Source organism: Xenopus laevis, chromosome 2L (genome assembly GCF_017654675.1).
Source record: "Xenopus laevis strain J_2021 chromosome 2L, Xenopus_laevis_v10.1, whole genome shotgun sequence".
Classification (NCBI taxonomy): Eukaryota; Metazoa; Chordata; class Amphibia; order Anura; family Pipidae; genus Xenopus; species Xenopus laevis.
This window is the reverse complement of record NC_054373.1, coordinates 158,311,162-158,332,892: the sequence shown is the minus strand read 5'-3', so window position 1 is coordinate 158,332,892 and position 21,731 is coordinate 158,311,162. Positions and strand designations below refer to the sequence as shown.

Genomic DNA, 21,731 nt, shown 5'->3' with positions numbered 1-21,731 from the left:
GGGTGAGAGTTAGAACTCACAATTTGATAAATACGGTTCTAAAAATGCCGTAGGAATGAATCGAACGTGGGTGAATTTTTATTTATTAATCTCTAAACTCACATTTTGATATTTCTGCCCCCAGGTTTCTGGCCATTATAGGGGAGGAACGCCACGATGCGTTTGGTGCCAACACGTCTATTGCGACGAAACACATGCAACGTTTTCATCCGACAGTCAGATAAATGTAGTTCTTAATGCGATTCTCCTTCACAATATCCAACACGTTGCATGCGTCGGCGCCAAACGCATGGTAGAGTTCCTCTCTTAAGCTCTAAACTAACATTTTAATAAATTTGCCCCCATGGTGTGCTGTGTCATCCGAGGGATACTGTCTACCACAGGTAGCAAATCACCGAAATATACCTTCCACTTGTGTGAATTTAAATTATTGCACGTAATATACTTTATATTAGGGATGCACCGAATCCACTTTTTTGGATTTGCCCGAACCCTTTATGAAAGATTCGGCCGAATACCGAACCGAATCCTAATTTACATATGCAAATTAGGGGTGGGAAGGGGAAAACATTTTTACTTCATTGTTTTGTGATAAAAAATCACCGAGATTTCCCTCCCCGCCGCTAATTTACATATGGAAATTAGGATTCGGATTCGGTTCGGCAGAAAGATTCAGCCGAATCCTGCTGAAAAAGACCGAATCCTGGCCGAATCCCGAATTCGGTGCATCCCTACTTTATATGCAAGAGCAAAATGTGTGAAATTTTTACAACATTACACCAGGCTGCTGCAGGTTAAGTGCTTTACATCAATCGGAATTTACACAAAAGTGGGTTTCAGGCAAAAAAAAGTACCCCAAGTTCCATTTCCATAATTCCCAAACATCGAAGCCGTTGCACAAATAGCATACAATAATGCTTAATAATAGAACAGCAAAGCTATAGAAACAACAAAAATATTTTTATTTTATAAAATACATTCACGTTCTGACCAGAACAACAGAAAAAAATCTTTTTTTCCCCTCTCTACTTTGCGGCCTTGGCTTTGGGACTAAAAAATGCAGAAATGTTTTTCATCCCACTTTTATCCACTTTGGCCAGTGATTTTTGGGCTGCTGTCATCTTGCTATTGGACTGCAAAGGAAAACAAACAGGCACATTAGCACAGCAGAAAGTGGTAATATTCTCTCTAAACTGAGTCCTCATTGAATTATGATTCCCTGACAGACTCTCGATGTCTAATAGAACACTGGGAGTTTTAGTTAGATAAATCTGAAAGAGCCACAGATGCCTTCCCTAATATAGATAAATTTTCATAGGACAAAAGACATTAAAAGGGTTGTTCACCTTTAAATTAACTTTTAGTATGATGTAGAGAGTGTTATTCTGAGAATTTGCAATTGGTTTTAATTTTTTATTATTTGGGATTTTTGTGTTACTTATCTTTTTATTCAGCATCTGTCTAGTTTGACCCTAGCAACTACATTGTTGAAATTGCAATTCCCCTAGCAACCATGAATTGATTTAAATAAGAGACTGGAATATGAATAGGAGCTGAACAGAAAGATGAGTAATAATAGGCAGCAATAACAATACATTTTTAGCCTTACAGAGCATTTATTTTTTTAGATGGGGTCAGTGGCAAGAAGAAAGCTAATAATTCAAAAATGATAAAAAAAAGGCCAATTTAAAAGTTGCTTAAAATTAGCCATTCTATGATATACAAAAAGTTAACTTAAAGGTGAACCACCCATTTAATGGTTTAATCCAGGGATATCCAAGCACTAAACACCAATGATAAAGTATAAATCAGAGAATGCCCTTGACAACCATGCTAGGAGTTGCAGTCCGGTAACAATTGGATACCACAGGCTGCAGATTTTTGAATATCATGTTTCATTTTAAATTGCCACTTAACCTAAAATACAAATTGATCAACACGATGAAGCATTCTCTAATGTTACGGATGCCTAATAACAGATGTCAGTTAGGGCACTTACATGGGCGGTTTTTCCTGCGCTCTCCTGCATTGCGATTTCTTCCATTCACCCGCAGGGGAGCACAGGAACAGATGCACTCAATTATTGTGAAGGAAGCTGTACTCACACAGACGCATGTATGCGCCAAACGCAGGTGAAATGCAACATGCTGGGTCCCACCTGCGTTTGTAAAGCAAAACCCTGCAGCATGTGGCCGTACAGATGGAGCAAGTTTAGAGCAGTGAAGCGCTGGCATAATGCATGTAAGCAAAATCATCATTCCCTGCAGTTATGTGTATAAAGAAGCATCAAAGCCAGTAACAATTTGCAGGACTGTAAAAAACCCAAGCGCAAGGCAAATCAAAGGTATAAACTTCAGAGCTATAACCATCTTTGGCTCATTGAAAACAGCCGGTCATGTGGTAGCAGTCATGTATGTCACCACACGCAATGATTTTTCTATAAGCTTCATTCTTCAAATGTCACAAATGGTGTAACATTACAATAAAGCCCACCTTTCTGCTCTTGTTGTCTGAATTATACTTTGTGTAGTCCTCATCTGCTTCCACAGGCGCATCAGAAACTCTCCTTTTCTGCAATGTTAAAGTGAGGAAGTTTGTTGAGTTAGTCCCTAACACCCTGTGATGGCTACATGCACAAATGCCTCACCCACATATAGCACGTGCTGCATATAACATGTGTTCATAACAATACTAACAGGGTGGTCAATTACAAAGCAGCTCTCCAAACACTCTCTCTATATATATATATATATATATATATATATATATATATATATATATATATATATATATATATATATATATATATATATATATATATATATATATATATCTCTATATCTCTATATCTCTATATCTCTATATGTAATATATATCTAATATAAGGCATATTTCCACTGAAACGTCAGCTTGTAGCTTTTATTAAATAAAAAAAGTTTATTTTAAGTCCTGAGAGTGCGGACTCCACTGTTTATATCTATCTATCTATCTATTTTTTTTGTGCATTTGAATGAGCTGAGTGATTGTGTTAGTATCCCCATCATTGTTTACTGATTTCAGTCAGAGAAGAGTTAGAACAGTCCACAGAAGATTTGGCACATGCAGAGAGCAAAGCAAATGGTGAAAAGATCCCAAAGCAGCATCCAAAACTTTCCACTATACCTTTACTGGGGGCTCAGGAGTTGGACTTGACAGATCTGGAAGCCTGTTATTGAAAATGATAAAATGTTTACAATATTTCAAACATGAATTAACAACCAAGAGTTGTTAAATAATGATTAACAGTCTTACAGAAGTCAGAACTTTGTCAAAAATTCCTGGGGTTTTCCAGATAAAGGATCTTTCCGTAATTTGGATCTTCAAACCTTAAGGCTACTAGAAAATAATTTAAAAACTAAATAAACCCAATAGGCTGGTTTTGCTTCCAATAAGGATCAATTATATTTTAGTTGGGATCAAGTACAATCTACTTTAAAAATCAATGAAGACTGTAGGAGAGGGCAATTCCATAATTTGGAGCTTTCATGATAAAGGGTTTCTGGATAACAGATCCTATACCTGTAATTGCCAATATTTATGTGACCGCTAATTCCTGCAGATAATTGTACCCCTATCTATCAAGGTCAATCATTCCATCTAAGAAGATTGCTAATTAGGCACAACCCATATATAACTTATTTCCATGGACAGCTTTTTCTTGGAGACAGAAGAGCCACATGAGAATTAATTGCAGTTGCCCACAACAATAAGACAAAACATTTCCTACACAAGGTTGAGATCACAGAATGCCAATAATTCTCCCGGTGTGATGTTAGCCTGAGTTTGTTGTTGGCAGTAACTTCCTAATTAACTCTGCAATTCATCTTAGCAACCAGAGAGTTGTTTAAAAGTGAGGTTTGCTTTTCACATCAATCATGTCCCTTCCTATTCTGTTACTCCTGCTTATTCCCCACATTAGCATTCCAACTACATTCAAATTCAATTTCTCACATCACTAGGACATATAACATTTGATTTGATTTAAAATTCCCCTTTATGCCTTAGTTTGTATCCTTCATGAGCTTATGCCGTCTGGAAAGGCCATATTGTTATTGCACATTTAAGTTTATAATTGGACAGCACATTATTTGGAACATGTGATGGGAAAATGGAAAGGTTATAACTTTAGTTGCATAAGACCCCTGTACATCACTCCTGTATGTTCATGGAGATATCATAGACCTATAAAAACAGAATCTGAAAAGAAACACATGCATGGCCAGACTATTTTTCCAATATCTGGCATACAATTGATGTCTTACCCTAAATACTTTGACAAATCCTCTCTGAGATCTTCAGTGAGATATTCTGAAATCAGACCATGCGCATAGCGTGTGTAGTCTTCTACAAGGGGAGAGGAACAGGTGATATATAACCAAGTCAACTATATTCAAATACATTTTCCCTGAGAACTTCAACAAAAAACCATCATTAAAGAGTTTGCATAGAATGTTGTGAGTAGGGTTTCCTTGCTTTGGTATAACGTATAAAGCACAGGGTGGAAAACTAACATTTTTAGAATCTGTTGCTTGTGTGATTCTCTCTCTCCTGTTGCTTATGTACCTACAAGTGTGGTCCTGTGCTGTAGAAAACGGTTATATACAACTCTTCGGTTGTAAAGTCTTGGTGAACCGATTGCTGCTATTTCCTAATGAATATTTATCGCTGCCCAGGTTATCAGAAACACTGTATAAGGTTAAAGGAACAGTTCAGTATAAAAATAAAAACTGGGTAAATAGATGGGCTGTGCAAAATAAAAAATGTAATGTATAAAGGCTGGTGTGACTGCATGTCTAACATAATAGCCAGAACACTTCCTGCTTTTCAGCTTTCTCTTTAAAGGGATACTCAGATTCAAAAGCAACAGTTCTAACCCATATGCCCTGTCTCAAGTCTCTGATTGGTTACTGTCTGGATTGGTTACGGTCTTCAGTGGAAGCCAAGAGAGCTGAAAGGCAGGAAGTAGTGTTCTGGCTATTATGTTAGACATCCAGTCACTCCAGCCTTTATACATTATATTTTTGGCTAACTAACTATATTAGAAATATTTTGCACAGCTTATTTACCCAGTTTTTATTTTTATTAGGGATGCACCGAATCCAGGTGCATCCCTAATAGCAGGATTCGGTTTCAGCTGAATCTTTCTGCCCATCTGAACCGAATCCTAATTTGCATATGCAAATTAGGGGCAGGTAGGTAATTCACGTGACTTTTTTTCACAAAAGAAAGAACTAAAAAATGCTTTCCCCTTCCCACCCCTAATTTGCATTTGCAAATTAGGATTCGGTTCGGTATTCGAATCTTTTGCGAAGGATTCGGGGGTTCAGCCGAATCCAAAATAGTGGATTCGGTGCATCCCTAATTTTTATACTGTACTGTTCCTTTAATGCCTTTCCAAGCACCTTTATTCTTCTAGTCAGACAATGTCTACTATGGATCAAGTGGGTACTTGATGGGTAGTAGAAGCTGGGCACTCACAGAAAGATTTACTAGTCTGACCAGCTTCACAACCTAACAGATGAGCCACTTTGAGTCAATATGGCCCCAGGACTACACCCAATGTCTGAAGACTTTCTTGTCAAATCGGATTTCCAAACCTGCTTGTTCCATACATGGTATGATGACACTAGTGAGCAGCTATTGTCAGTGCTTGATGATGCAGCTTGTGAGGCCATAAACTTGCATGTTATATTCAATTGCTGCTTCAAATGGTGAAACATAAAGCACTGCCATGATAAAGCAGCCAATAAAAAAAGTGCAGCCAATTAACAAATGTGCCTATTACAGTAAATTTCCAAAAACTGTGCTTGTAAAGACCATTGTCTTGTACCATGTTACATGCAATGTCTGGCAGTTTATTATTATAATATAAGAATATTTATGTAAGCTCTTAATTGCAAAATGTTTCAATAACTCAATGGAGAGTAAAGTCATTCTATTTTCATCAAGTTTCATCCATTTCTAGACAGTGTAGTTTTGTAACTGAGGACTAATAAGAGTCCAGCAGCCATTTTTGGAAGAGCAGCTCTAGTAGAACTAGAAAGAAACACAAGCAGACGCTGATAACGTTGTTCTCACTAGATGACTTATGTTTTGGTAGCCGACGATGAGTAGAGTATAACTTTATTAGCAGGTTCATGCAGCCATTACACAACAGTAAGCAACTCTAACAACACAAGACTGTACACACAAATATTACAAGTAAAACAACGTCAGCAGATTAGGTAAGAAGTTGTTTAAAGGGGTTGTTCACCTTCAGATTAACTTTTAATATGATGTAGAGAGTAATATTCTGAGACAATTTTCGATTAAGTTTTCATTTTTTATTATTTGTTATTATTTATTTAGATTTTTATTCAGCAGCTGTCTAGTTTGCAATTTCAACCATCTGGTTGCTAGGGTCCAAATTACTATAGCAACCATGCATTGATTTGAATGAGAGACTGGAATATGAATAGGAGAGGGCCTGGACAGAAAGATGAGTAATAAAAGAACACTTGAGAAAGGGCCATGCCCGAAACATGTCGTGTGATGTGTAGTCAATAATAAAATGTTTTAGCAGTATCTGCTTCTATGAGTGCTCTCCTCTAACTACTATTTTATGGACTAATAAAAGAACAAATAAATGTGTCGCCTTACAGAGCATTTGTTTTTTAGATGGGGTCAGTGACTCTCAGAAGAAAAAGGCAAATCATTAAAAAAAAAAAAAAAGTTGCTTAGAATTAGCCATTCTAGAACATATGAAAAGTTAGTTTAAAAGTGTACCACCCCTTTAAGGGCAGACATGGCAATTTGGGGCATTTGGTTGCCCTCTAAGTGCATAACAAAATATTGATGAATAGGGGTGTTCAGTTTTATTGCTCTTATTGATACAGTAGAATGTGCATTCCTGTCTGAATTGCATACTCAGACCTTGCAATAACAGCAAGAAAAGCAAATGACAAAATTTCCTTTGTTTTGCTCAAAGCATTTGCATCTGTGTGCCATTTTACAGGTGGTGCAAATGAAATATTGTAAATGATATACTGTGCTAGCCAGTTATCTGCATTCATTAAGGTCCCCTATTACACATCTGTACACACAGAATTAAACAAAAGTTGCAAGAAATAATTGCTTTGCCACTTGGACAGGTTAAATGCTGTAAGCACACAAAAAACCAAGCAGATTTTAACATAGGGCGGTACCAGAGAACATATCTAACAGTCAAGGGTACGGTTCAAACATGACCTGAAATTCTTAGAGAGGTTGCAAAGCTGCACTGTGTAGAGGGACTGGGAACAAGGTCAGCAGCAGACCCCTCTCTGATTTTTCCACACACACATAGTTGTGCTCAGGACCCAATGTTTTCACAGCTCGGAAGTTACTGTTTTCACAGCAGAAAAATGAATAGTATGTAGAGAAAACAATGGCCCTATTTATGGCACATAAATTGTGTGAAATGTGACTTTCTGTGACTTTACGCTTGTGGATTGTTTTTCCTTTTTTGGATTTGGAGTCCCAAACCAAATTTTCTCATCAATGCCAGTGGTTGGCAACAGCTTTTAAGTATGTTACAGCAGGTTATAACAGTACAAGCAGCCAATCAGAAAGAACTTCTTGGGAAAACAAGAACAGAAATATCAGGTCATTTACTGACAAATGACATTACTGTGCTAATATAAGATCACATTTTTTGGCGAGTCTTACCTTCTTTAACATCCGATCCTTGTGTACTGCGTATAAAGGTAGCAGACTGTACTCCTCCTCCCACACAAACTTTACTACTTTTGAGAACCTTAACTGTCTGGTCAACCTGCATATAAGAAAACCAGAACAGGATCAAACGGTTTATTTAGACATATAGTAATTAAACCAAACAAGATCATTCATCACTCAGTGACAACAATGTATTGGGAGTGTGAGAGTAACGATAGTGCCATACATAGTGGATATCAGTCTGTGCAGAAACATATGCGAGAATCTGCTTTGTCTGACACTGGCCTAATGGATAAGACATACAGGCTAAGGTGGATACAGGCCAATTCACGAGTGCTGTGTTTTGCCTAAGGGTAGTGGCAGATGGGGAGATTAGTCGCCCAGAGACAAATCTTGTCTACTGTAGCAACTAATCTCCCCGAAATGCCTTCCCACCGGCTAGAATACAAATCTCCACTGGATGGCATACATTTCTGAAGTCGGCTGAAGTTGCCTCACGAGGAAACTTTGGGCGACTTTGGAAATCCCAAGCAATGCACATGCCATCCTGCCGGCAATTCATATGCATTTTGGGGAGATTAGTCGCCCGAAGTAGAGAAGATTTGTTGCTGGGCCGCTGATCTCCCCGAATCTTCACATGTGCCACCACCCTAAGCCCTCAGCAGTCAAAATTGCAAGTTACAGATGTAACAGCCAAGACACACAGTAGGCTTGGCCAGACAATTGCAGATCTGCGTTTCTTCACAGGCTGAGCATCCGCTCCCACACTCCAGCTCTGCCTCCAACCAGAAGTATTGTCTCCACTCGGGTACAGGCAGAAGTAGTGGAATTTGCCGCCGAAACGCAATAATTAGCATTTTGTGACGAAATTCCTGCCTTCAGAAGACAACGGGAGCAGCAGGGCAGCAGATTCTCTGTCCGCATTGTCTGGTTCCGGCCTAAGGCTAATGGCACACCACGTGGTTTCGTCACCTGCTACAATGGCAGTCCCATCTGCGTACACTCCCATCTGCTCCTTACTGTAAATGCACTGACAAGTATGATGTTGGCCTGTGTGCACACAAACACAAAGCAAAATTTGGCACAAAAATGCATACTTCTGTTTTTCCACACCAGGATCTACTCCATGTATTTCTGGAAAGAATGAGATCTGCTCGAATCGGCTATTATATATATAACTGACTTTCTTTGCAGGGGGAGAACCAGCCTGGTGTACCATTGGCCTTATGTTTGTGATTCACTGTGAGCAGCTTCCTACTAATGTCAAAAAAAGTCCACAAGTAACCCTGCACATGGACTCACAAAAATGTGCAATGAACACAATTTCCCAAAATGTGCAAAGAATATATTTCTGTATCTTGTACTACAGAACATAACTTTGCATTGTCACTTGTTGAGAGAAGCAGCAGCCAAAATGCACTGTGTGCCATCATCATAACAAACGGGGAATAATTGGTGAATAACAAACAAGAGTACAATAGGATTAGAGGGCCCTACATACGAAAGGTTAGGGTACAATTGAGACATTAGGATTTTAGAAACAATTTTGTAATTTATGATACAGCAATGATTGATTAATTAAGGTACATTGAATAAGCTTCTTTAAGGAGCCCTGAAGTCTACTTAAAGGGGTTGCTCACCTTTAAATTAAATCTTAGTATGATGTGGAGCGTGATAATCTGAGACAATTTGCAATTGGATTGCAATTACATTTATTACTTATTTATTTTGCTTTTTATTCAGCCGCTCTCTAGGGTTCAAGTTAGCCTAGCAACCATGCACTGATTTGAATAAGAGACTGGAATATGAATAGGAGAGGCCTGAATATGAAATGAGGAATAAAAAGTAGCAATAACAATACATTTGTAGCCTTACAGAACATTTGTTTTTTTAAGATGGGGTCAGTGACCCCCATTTGGAAGGTGGAAAGAGTCAGAATAATAAGGCAAATAATTAAAAAAAAAATTGGCCATTCTGTAACATACTAAAGTTAATTTAGGGTCTGGCCACGTGAGCAGATTCGCCCAGAAGAGATTTGTCGCTGGATCGATTAATCTCCCCGAATCTGGCCAGACCCTTAAAGGTGAGCCACCCCTTTCAGATGGTGAGATCATATAACATGCCCAGAGAGATATCCATCGGCAGGACATCAGTTTGGCCCCATACATGAGACAATAGGCTATGGACTTGGTCAAAAGCTCAAGTTTACTACTACAACTTATAACCCCTTGGTCACAGGGTCTGGGCTATTGCTTGATAAGACTCCTGCTTCCAATGAAGAATATGGCATTTACCCACATAGTTATGATAAAGAAACCATTCCCATAAACAAAACAGACTGGATTACATGAAAAAATGCCCATAAATCGCAGGCAAGAATTATCGTAAGCACAAAAAAAGATGAGATTTACCTTTTTCTTTAACCACACTAAAGCTTTTTCTTTGCTGTATTTGTGGAATTTCTTGCTGCCTATTTCTAAAATTAAAAATAAGAAAACATTAAAGAAAATGCATAACTATTGTAGTGCATGGTTGTTAAAACTCCAGATTCTCTAGCACAGTGCTATACAACTTGAGTCCTATGGACTGGATGTGGAGGACTGCAAACCTTACACTTTTGCTGTAATCCTTTGTAATTTTGAGCAAACGTACCTTTTTCTTCTGTCACATGGTGAAGTGATTTTGCGACTGGAGTGCACTGCAGTAACATGCCGCATGATGGGAACTCTTCATCCACAACAATTTGCTCCACTGGCTGAAATTTTCCTTGCTTAAGAAACACACTACTGTTAGAATACAGAATATAAGTACCAAGTTTCAATCACTTATTTTATTTTATATATATATATATATATATATATATATATATATATAGTTCCAAACAATTTGAGTCATATCACTTGTGTATCCAACATTTTGGCCTCTTCCTTGCTTAAGAAACACACTACTGTTACATTACAGAATATAAGTACCAAGTCTCAATCACTTTTATTTTAATATATATATATATATATATATATATATATATATATATATATATATATATATATATATATATATATATATATATATCTATATATGTAATGTTCAGAATGGACCAGCACACCGATTTATTGAGTCATCACTCGTGTATCCAACGTTTCGCCCTCATTGGGCCTTTATCATAAAGGCCCCAACGAGGGCCGAAACGTTGGATATACGAGTGATGACTCAATAAATTGTTTGGAAATAATCGGTGTGCTGGTCCATTCTGAACATTATACATAATGCTAAACCAAGCACCCACCATTCGAACTTGAGTGCAGGTACTTTCAATATATATATATATATATATATATATATATATATATATATATATATATATATATATATATATATATATATATATATATATATATTTAGATAGATATATATAGATATTTAGGATATTGAGACATTTTGTGCCTTAAGCTACTAAAAAATGCCTTCCCCTTTAAACAAAACAGGGATTGTTTGTCCATATATTGCAATATATTTAAGCTGGCCAACTACGTCAAAGTCATCCCATATCTGGCCAGTCCTACACTCGACTTTCATCTGATTCATTAAGAATTCTATTGCTTCATTATACATCTTACACAGGGACCAAGTTTTACCTGCAACTTTCAAGTTTAAAACTCCCAAGCATGGTTGCCCTTTTACTAGCCACCTGTGAGATCACCTGACTATAGCTGGAAAGGGTGGGAGCTACAACATGGAGCTGGCCACTGCACCTGTATAAACTATAGCAAACAAGGAAAGTTGTGCTCACCACTAATTTTTAAAACCATTAAGCAGGGGAGCAATATGCATATACACACACACATTCCATAAACTGCGCAGTATGCAATGCAAATATGCCACAGTCATGTACACTGAATAGATTAAAATGCACAAACTCATTTATAGATCTAGTCGGCTAATCACATGGGTTGGATTATATTACAATAATCATACCATGAAAATATCTCCGTGGAGTCAATAAGCAGACTGGGTTACCCCCCATTAACTTTGTGTCTGTTTTTTAGGTATGCGTTAGGTATAGATAATGGAAGCATAAGGGTAAACGCCGCCACTGCACTTGGTGGAGCTGATATAAACCTGTTATTGGAATGCACCATCCAAAGCCACTCTGGCTGCGGAAATACAAATGCAAAGCAAACTTGGTTTTGTGGAGGGGATCTTCAAACAGCTGTTCCCCTGCCTGCTCGCATGGTGTGTGTGTTTTAACAAGGAATAATAAAGATTCTTCCTTTTAACAAGTTTGGCTTCTCCGATTCCTAGATAACGGAAGCACCTGAATATCAGTGTATACTGTACCTCTTTATCTGCTTTTATCAGATAGGGCAAAACTAAAAACAGCGGATCAATAGGCGTTGCAATCAACAGTCTCCCATCTAGAAAATTCAAATAATAGTAATTATATTACACCAGAAAAAAGTATCCAGCATTTGTACTTCTTAAATGTCATCCTTTAAAGTGCAGCTTTGATTAGCGCCATACTTGGGGTTACCCAGATAAGTGATCTATTTGATAAGTGATCTATAAGTGAACCTTAAGAAACATTAAATATGCCTCCAAAATGTACATCAAGTACACTGTGCTGTACAAGGTGCTGTTTTATTATTACAGAGAAACAGAGAAAAAGTATTTTTTTTTTAAATTTGAATTATTGGCCTTCCACTAATTCTGACTTTTTTCGGGATAATGGGAAACAATAGCTGTATTTAACAATTCATTTTTGTATTCATGCTAATAACCCAAGATATATATAAATGTATATTCTGTCTCTATGTGATTGAGTGAGAAACAGTATTATTTGAAGTGTAAAGCATACTCTGATGCATATAAGTCTGGACAGACTCAACTGCTATAAAACAGGAGTATAGTGAATTTATTTTACTCAAAAACAAATTCTTACATTTAGTTTTCCAAAACTTCACACAATAGCTGTATGGAAATAGTTATCTGGAAATCCATTATCCAGAAAGGTCTGAATTATGGGCAGGTCGCCTGCCATAGACTCCATTTTATCCAAATAATCCTAATTTTTAAAAATTATTTCCTTTCTCTCTGTAATAATAAAACAGTACCTTGTACTTGATCCAAACTAATAATTAATTAATCCTTATTGGCAGCAAAACCAGCCTATTAGGTTATTTAATGTTTAAATGATTTTAGAATTGACTTAAGGTATGTAGATCTGAATTACAGAAAGATCCATTATCCGGAAAACCCCAGGTCCCATACCTGTATTTCCTACTAAATTCACGATATGATTAACATTTTTGTGAAAGTTTTTTACTGGCAGCATATTTTATATAGGACTGTATTGAATTGGAGCAGTAAACCATTTAAAATGGTACATATTGCTAAAAAAAGGGGGAAGGGGGGACAAAGTTTTAGCAAAAATGTAATTTCTCACCTTGTTGAACAGTCTGACCTATAAACCATGACCGATATTCTTCATGGAAAGCCTTTACTTCACAGATTTGCTGACCAGAGTTAATAAACAAGAACATAGCCCCCTTATCTAGAACAGAAAAACAGTTTAATGTTTTAAATGCTGTTAATGTACATAAAACGTATTCTTTTCTTCTCCACTTGTCTAAAGGTGACAATATATTAAAGGAGAACTAAAGCCTAACTAAAGAAGTAGCTAAAAAATTTTGTACATTATGTTTTGGGCACCTGTACCAGCCCAAGGCAGCCACAACCCTTTAGCAGTAAAGATCTGTCTCCAAAGATGCCCCATAGCTCCCCATTTTCTTTTCTGCTGATTCACTGCACATGCTCTGTGCTGATGTCACTTGCTGAGCTTAGGGACCCACTCACAATATACCGTATATACTCGAGTATAAGCCGACCCGAGTATAAGCCGAGGTACCTAATTTTACCTACAAAAACTGGGAAAACTTATTGACTCTAGTATAAGCCTAGACACAACTACAGCCCTGTCTCCCAGCAGCGCACATTCTGCCAAAGCGACCCCCCCCAGCGATCAACCGGACTTCTTTGCAAAGTTGATGGTGACAGAGAATTGCCAAATGGATTACTGTGTGCATTGTCCCACTGTCCCACTACCATGTGCAGAGGGTGCTGTTTGATATTGCCATCACTGTTAATCTTTCGTATAACAAACAGAGGGCGCTGTGTGATATTGCCATCACTGTTATTCTTTCATATAACCAAAAGATGGCGCTGTGTGATATTGCAGTCACTGTTAATCTTTCATATAACCAACAGAGTGCACTGTGTGATATTGCAGTCACTGTTATTCTTCCATATAACCAACAGATGGCGCTGTGTGATATCGCAGTCACTGTTATTCTTTCATATAACCAACAGATGGCGCTGTGTGATATTGCAGTCACTGTTATTCTTTCATATAACCAACAGAGGGCGCACTGTTATTCTTTCATATAACCAACAGAGGGTGCTGTGTGATATTGCAGTCACTATTATTCTTTAATATAACCAACAGAGGGCGCACTGTTATTCTTTCATATAACCAACAGAGGGTGCTGTGTGATATTGCAGTCAGTTATTCTTTAATATAACCAACAGAGGGCGCACTGTTATTCTTTCATACAACCAACAGATGGTGCTGTGTGATATTGCAGTCACTGTTAATCTTTCATATAACCAACAGAGGGCGCACTGTTATTCTGTCATACAACCAACAGAGGGTGCTGTGTGATATTGCAGTCACTGTTATTCTTTAATATAACCAAGAGGGCGCACTGTTATTCTTTCATATAACCAACAGATGGCACTGTGTGATATTGCAGTCACTGTTATTCTTTCATATAACCAACAGAGGGCGCACTGTTATTCTTTCATATAACCAACAGAGGGCATTGTGGGATATTGCAGTCTCTCCCCAAGTGTACTGTTGGTATAGGAATGATTAAAAGTGACTGCAATCTCAGCTACTCGGGTACCGCTGACCCGAGTATAAGCCGAGGTAGACTTTTTCAGCACATTTTGGATGCTGAAAAACTCGGCTTATACTCGGGTATATACGGTACAGTACACATAGAATATAAATGCCACAGTATAAGGCTGATTAGTAATTAATACATATAATTACTACATGGCAGCACAGAAACCAGTGCAATTAGCATCAGAATTTAATAATCAGCCCTATAGCATCAGCTTATACTACAGACAAACCTAATTTTTGCTGGATAATTTGTGACGACCCGGAAGCTTAGCTTCTCAACCAGCGCCGGATTCGCTGGGCGGGCGCCTGCCCGCACTACCACACGCTGGCGCAAAAGCACTGGGGAGCACAGGCTCCCCACAGAGCGGCTGGGCGGCATGCCGCCCCCAAAAATGTGCCGCCCTAGGCCCGGGCCTATGTGGCCTCGCCACAAATCCGGGCCTGTTCTCAACAGCTGCTCAGAGCCCACTGAGCATGTGAGAGTCACAGACACTTTCCAAGATGGTGACCCCCTGTGACAAGTTTGAAGTCCTGGATCATTGCTGCTATTGACAAGTTGAAACTTTATGCTAGTGTAATAAGTTCAGTATATAAAATATGGCATTTTTAGCCACATGCATATTTAGGATTTAGTTCTCCTTTAAAATGTATGATAGTTTGGCAAGGTCACCCAATGAGCGGATCTTTGCAGATATGCACACCTTAAGGTGGGTGATAGCAGGCTCATCAGATTGTTGGAAACTATGGGGATACAGGCTTTTGGGACAATGATAAGCTCAACAAGTCAACATGGTGATCGCCTCAACAAGATTCTTAAACCTTTCTGAATTATATCTGGCTGATTTTCCCAGCAGAGTGCCAGACAGGGGATAGAAGGGTGCTAACCACAGAGGTAGAACTCCTGAGCCCTGATAATTGATCATTACATGACAGGAAGGGAATAGATTGCAATGTGTGCATAAGGATGATGTACTGATCACTGGGGACTGAAGCAGTGCAAGACAACATAACTGCAGAAGAATGTCCCAATAGAGACACCATAGACCCATTCTTCTGCAAAATACCTGCAAATGGAGCCCGCAGCTTTACAAAAACAGTCTCGTCGCTCAAGTTCTTGGCATCTCCGGATAGCGATTCTGAAAGAAGATGAAATAAATGCATTAAACAGCTGAATATAAATGAAATGCAATCAGTGCAAACTTAGAAACTTCTGGGGAGCCTCACTCCGGGCCCTCTCACAATATTAATATACTGAATTGGATAATGGGCAGATCTATCAATCGGTATAATCGAATAAATTAATTAAGGGTAAGGCCACACTGGGCGTTTGGAGGAGATTTGGTCGCCTGGTCTTTGCGGCAACCAATCTCCCCAAACGCCCTCCCTCACTCTGCGCCAGCTAAAATGAAAAAACACTGGTGCTAATCACAGGCGGCAGTTTGTCTTCTGAAGTCGCCCGAAGTTGCCTCACGAGGAAACTTCGAGCGACTTCGGAAAATGAATTGCCGCGAGTGATTAGCGCCGGCGCAGAGTGAGGGAAGGCATTTGGGGAGATTGGTCGCCGAAAAGATGAGGCAATTAGTCGCCAGGCGACCAAATCTCCCCAAAACGCCGAGTGTGGCCTCACCCTAAAGGGATCTGACTTGGGTCAGAAGGATATCAATCTTGATTAGGGTAGAGAGATATCCCCTTAATTAATTAAGGGGATATCTCTCTACCCTAATCTATATTAATATACTGGCATCATACTCACAATATTAATATACTGGCATCATACTCACAATATTAATATACTGGCATCATACACAGCAAAGAGAAGGGGGTGCAAGAAGCTGCTTTGGATACTGTAGTCTATAATATGGCAAAGACACAGGCACTTACTTACACCTCTGTAATGTTTATCAGTGCCCCTTTGATTGATGAACAGAATATACATCTCTCATTGGAACCGAGGCTCACATTAAAGGGGTTGTTCAGCTTCAAACAACTAGTTGTTTTCAGATAGATGACAAGAAATAATGACTTTTTCCAATTATGTTCTTTTTTCTATGTGTCGCTGTTTTTCTAATATTTAAGTGTAATTTTTCACCCAATAAGGGTTCAAGCTCATGTGAGGCAACTTCGGAAAACAAATTGCAGCGTGTGCATTGCCGCAGGAGATTTCCATTTTTGCCGGCCGAGGGCAGGGGGGAAGGCAGTTCCCGAAGAAGAGGGGATTTGTCGATGGGGCAACTGATCTCCCAGTGTGCACTGACCCTAAAGCAGCTCTGGGAACGGGGGGGGGGGACCTTATGAACTGTTCTAAATTGACAATGTTAGGGTAAGTCCACACAGGGCGTTTTGGGGACTAATCGCCTCGTTTTTGCGACAACCAATCTCCCCAAACGCCTTCCCTGTTCCTGCACCAGCTAAAATGAAAAAACTCTGGTGCTAATCACACGTGGCGGTTCGTTTTCCGACGTTGTGAGGCAACTTCATAAAATGAATCGCCGCCTGTGATTAGCGCCGGCGGTTTTTCATTTTAGCCGGGGGATATTCAGGGAAGGCGTTTGGTGAGATTGGTCACCGCAAAAACGAGGCGATTAGTAGCCAGGCGACCAAATCTCCCCAAAACACCCTGTGTGGACTGACCCTTAGTTGATACATTTCTTATCTTTGTCCCTGCTGAGCAGAATCTCTGGGTTTCATTACAGGCAGCTGTTAGAATTGATACAATAGTTGCTAATACTCCAGAGATACTGCTGAGAAATATATAAACAAAATGTTGCAAAATTTTAACCGTTTACAGTCTGCGCCTGAATTACTGAGCTGCCAGACTCAAACACCAGAGACACGAACATTCAACTTTAAACTTAGATTTTGGAAAAAAAAATAAAATAATGGAAAGTGAAAAAAAGTCTTTATTTCTGGGGAACAATCTGAAAATAACTGAACTGGAAAAGTTTTGGAAAGGTGAACAACCCCTTTAAGGTAAATCATTATCATATTTATCATTAAGGGATTCAGCTGTTAATGAACTACAACTACCAGCATTCCGCTAAGGCTTGTGCTGTAGTTTAGGTTAATAATAGATCAATCCCTTGCAGGTTTCACGTGTTGTTTATCTAAACAGAGAACGAAGCTGAGCCCCATAAGTCTGACACACGCACGTACCTGGTGCCAGCAGCACCCACTGTTCGCTCTGCCCACTCCTCGGCGCCTTTCTCCGGGACACCATGTTACCAGTCCCAATTGCGCGCGCTCAGCATTCAGGGGAGGGGCTTCCTGGATTGAACCAAACTCTCACGTGGGATGGCACATTCGGCGGGGGGGGGGCGACAAACGTACAACTGAAACATAATCTTTTGCGTGAGAGGAATTGAGGAACAGGAAACAGTTTACGACAAGCGCCTTTATTTGTTATCCTTAAATAACATGGACCCTATTTCTCTCAAGAAATACGTCATTTATTAATCTACTCCGTATCCCGTGTCCCCCACGGCGCTAGAGATGGTAGCAACCGGCTATCGTCATGATGTTGAGGCAAAATAGAAGTTTCACTTCCGGCATGCTTAGTGCGCGTTGGTGTTTTGTTGCCGAATATCACTAATTTGCTGTCAGGCTCTGTTGTTTCACGCCCTGGGAATAAATACTCTCAGAAATAAAGGTCATAAAGGTGGAGTTAGCACAACATGTTTACATACCTCGAAACATTTTGGAAATAAAAAGAGGGACAAAAAACTTTGCTGCGTGTAGCTAGTGTCACCACCTTTTCTGGAAAAAAATACCGGCCTTTGTATATATTTATCTTTTTCCCTATTAATAACATTGGGATCAACCATCATTTGACAATAGGTTTGCTGCCCGGCCGGTAGCCGGTAAAACACTTGCCAAGGCTGGGGCTGGTATTACAAATTTACCGGCAATGTAGCAGCCAGTAAATATGTAATACAGCTAACAAAAGCTCATGGCCTGCCCCCCGGTCTGGTGAAAACAAACCTTTTTGCCGGCTTCTTGTGACTTGCGCGCTGTGGCCCCGCCCGCTTTGGCGGCACGACCCGCCCCATCCAATCGTGCACAGTGGTTCTGACCCCTTTGCCGTCACGCCCCCGCCCCTTTTGCCCTCACGCCCCACCCTTTTGTTCCCGCTCCCTTCCTTTTTAAAAGCTGACAACCCGCTGCAATATTTTTGGCCATGCCCATTTTTGTGGCCACAACCCTAATTACCATGTTCATTTTACAAAATTTGGCAGGTTATGAAAGTTTGAACATATTTCTGTATTTTTGAAAGTGAATTGCCCTTTAAGCTGTTAGTCTAACTTTTCCCAAGGAACCTGTTATCTTATATTGTTACAATTTCTTTAGGGATGGGCGAATTTGAACCGTTTTGTTTCGCCAAAAATTTGCCACCAGCAATTTTTTTGCTGTGTGGCGAAATTTTGACGCACAGCGCCATGCAAGTCTTTGGGTGTCATTTTTTTCGGCGAAACAAGGCTTGTTTTTAAGGGCAATGTTAGATAGGGGGAAAAAAGCTAAGGCTAGAGCCACACGGAGACTGAAATCAGCTAGCTGAAATGCACTGGTTGATTTCAGTCCTACCACAGGCAGTGGGATTCTCTCACTTCCACATTCAGAAGTGTTGAATCAGAAGCAGAGTGAACAGACTTTGCTGGATTTCTGCTCAAAATGCAGAGACTCTCGGTTCTTCCCCCGAAATCCACCAAGTCTGTTTGTACCGCTTCAGATCCAACACTTCTGAATGAGGAATAGAGAGGAGACTACTGCCCGCGGTAGGGCTTAGATCAGCCAGTGTATTTTAGCTAGCTGATTTCAGTCCCCATGTAGCCCTAGCCTTAAGATGTAATTTATATGGCAGATTTAAGCTGGCATACAACGGTAAATCCCTTCAAACTGAGGTACTCAACAAACAAGCAGATCTTTATTTGTACAAGGAATTTAAAGGAATTCTGTGTGATTTTTATTTCTAAATTACACTGTTTAAACTGCAAATAATTCACTCTACAATATAAAATTTAATTCTTAAGTGTTTTTTTTTAGTTGAAATATTGGTGTGTAGGCAGCCATCTCAGGTCATTGTGCCGGGTCATGTGCTTTCAGAAAGAGCCAGCAGGATGGAACTGCTTTCCTGGACACTCCATGTCATACTTACCGGGATAGCCCTGCCCCAGTGCTCCCATCAGAAGGACCCTCCCCAAAGCTTTAAAAGCCCAACCCCACCCCCCAGTCCGGTGTCTTTTTTTCCTTCTGCTTCAGTTTTTTTTTTTTGCTCCTGTTAGAAGCAAGTTTTCTTTTTAACCTTGGGGAAGCAGTAGGGCTGCTGTTAGCGTCCTAGGGACTCGGGTTGGTCCTGGTGATCTTTTACCCCTAAGCACATTACCTCAGGTGGAATCTTCAGTGTTTAAACATCTGGATCAGGTAGGCACAGTTTTTACTGTGGCTAATATCATTGCTTTCCTTGATCCATGTGCCCTCCAGCCTGATTACATCCAGGTCTGTGGCAAGTGCTATGTCCCCCCATCCGTATGCCTACCTGGGCATGTCTAAAAAGCGTCCAGCGGCATTGGGTTATATGGCTCATACACCCTTTTATGATTTTTACGGATGGGAGAGGGAGGTGGCAGTTAGGTACGTTATTCTGATAACAAATATTTAGTTAGCGGCCTGAACCTTATGGCCTCCTTCTCTTTTTTCCCCCACATGGGGGTATTATTTTTTTCTTCTGGAGGAATTTAGGTGTCAGAGCCAGCTGCCTCCCTCAAAAGACTTTCCCAAGGTTGAGGTAATTGGCAGCTTCCAGGGTTAAATAAAAGAAAACCCTGAGGTCTTAAATCTACTGGCAGTTAAAGCTAAATTTAAGCTGAGAATGCCACCTTGTTCCAGAGTCTCCTAACTCTTAAAAAAGTATGAGCCATGTTGGCCATTGGAAGAACTGTGCAGCTGCAAGGCTGATATATACGTTCTATGAGCAATGATAATGCAATGCAGTGATAATGCAATACTGTTTCTACGTGCTGAGAGCAGTTCTATGCAATGATGATCTGCAGGGTCTGAAAGCAGCATTAAGGCAAGACTTGTCTATATGTTATGTGAATGTTGCAAATACAATGTTAGCCTTCTTATTTCAGCACTGAGAATACTATGTTGATCTGCAGGTTCGGTTTATAGCAGCTGCAGGTAATTGGGTAATTAGTCTGGAGGTCAGTATTCAGGTTCAGTTAATGAACAGGTAGATCCCCTCCCACCCCCTCCCTTAGCAGCTCAGATTGATTATCTGAAACATCAGGTAAGGTTCTGTGTTACAACTCTTCCTTTATAGTATAGGTTTGTGAACTAAATTAACATGTACTTCTTCTACTCTGCTTCTGATTTAGCTAGCTTAGAAGCTTAGACATTGCTGTATGGAAGGAAGTAAACTGTTTAGCCAGTATATATATGTGTTTATATATGTATGTATATGCGTGTGTATATGTGTGAGCATGTGGATACTGGCTAGCTGGGATGGGCAGCCAGAGAAAGGGGCCTCTTTACTCTTGGGCAGAGTGCTCTGTCTGCATGATGTTGGAATTCCTAGTCCTGGCACTACTGAATATTGCAACCAAACTGACTGTATATGTGGAAACATTTCAGTGATTCTAGAGCTGGCTTTAATAACCAAATACAAATGCATATGTTATACGTTTATGGGCCTGTCGCTGCATAAGGCAGTAACCAAACTGTCTGTATATGTGGAAACAAAATGTGTATGTTATACATTTATGGGCCTATCACTGCATAAGGCAGTAACCAAACTGACTGTATATGTGGAAACATTTCAGTGATTCTAGAGCTGGCTTGAATAATCAAATACAAAGGCATATGTTCTACATTTATGGGTCTATCACTGCATTTTCTAGTAATCAAACTGACTGTATATGTGGAAACATTTCAGTGATTTTAGAACTGACTTTAATAACCAAATACAAATGCATATGTTATACATTTATGGGCCGGTCACTGCATAAGGCAGTAACCAAACTGACTGTATATGTGGAAA

General features: G+C 39.6%; 1 protein-coding gene across 1 annotated transcript; it reads right to left on the bottom strand.

The window, feature by feature from the left end:
- Positions 1-944: 944 nt before the first annotated feature.
- Positions 945-17,929, bottom strand: rnaseh2b.L (ribonuclease H2 subunit B L homeolog; the record flags this gene model as incomplete). The annotated part of the gene is given in 11 exon segments (NM_001095494.1): positions 945-1,133; positions 2,494-2,571; positions 3,163-3,205; positions 4,302-4,383; positions 7,726-7,831; positions 10,146-10,210; positions 10,387-10,504; positions 12,073-12,149; positions 13,178-13,285; positions 15,763-15,834; positions 17,852-17,929. Coding segments are annotated over 11 exon segments (921 nt in total). The 3' UTR covers positions 945-1,025.
- Between the last annotated feature and the right edge of the window lie 3,802 nt (positions 17,930-21,731).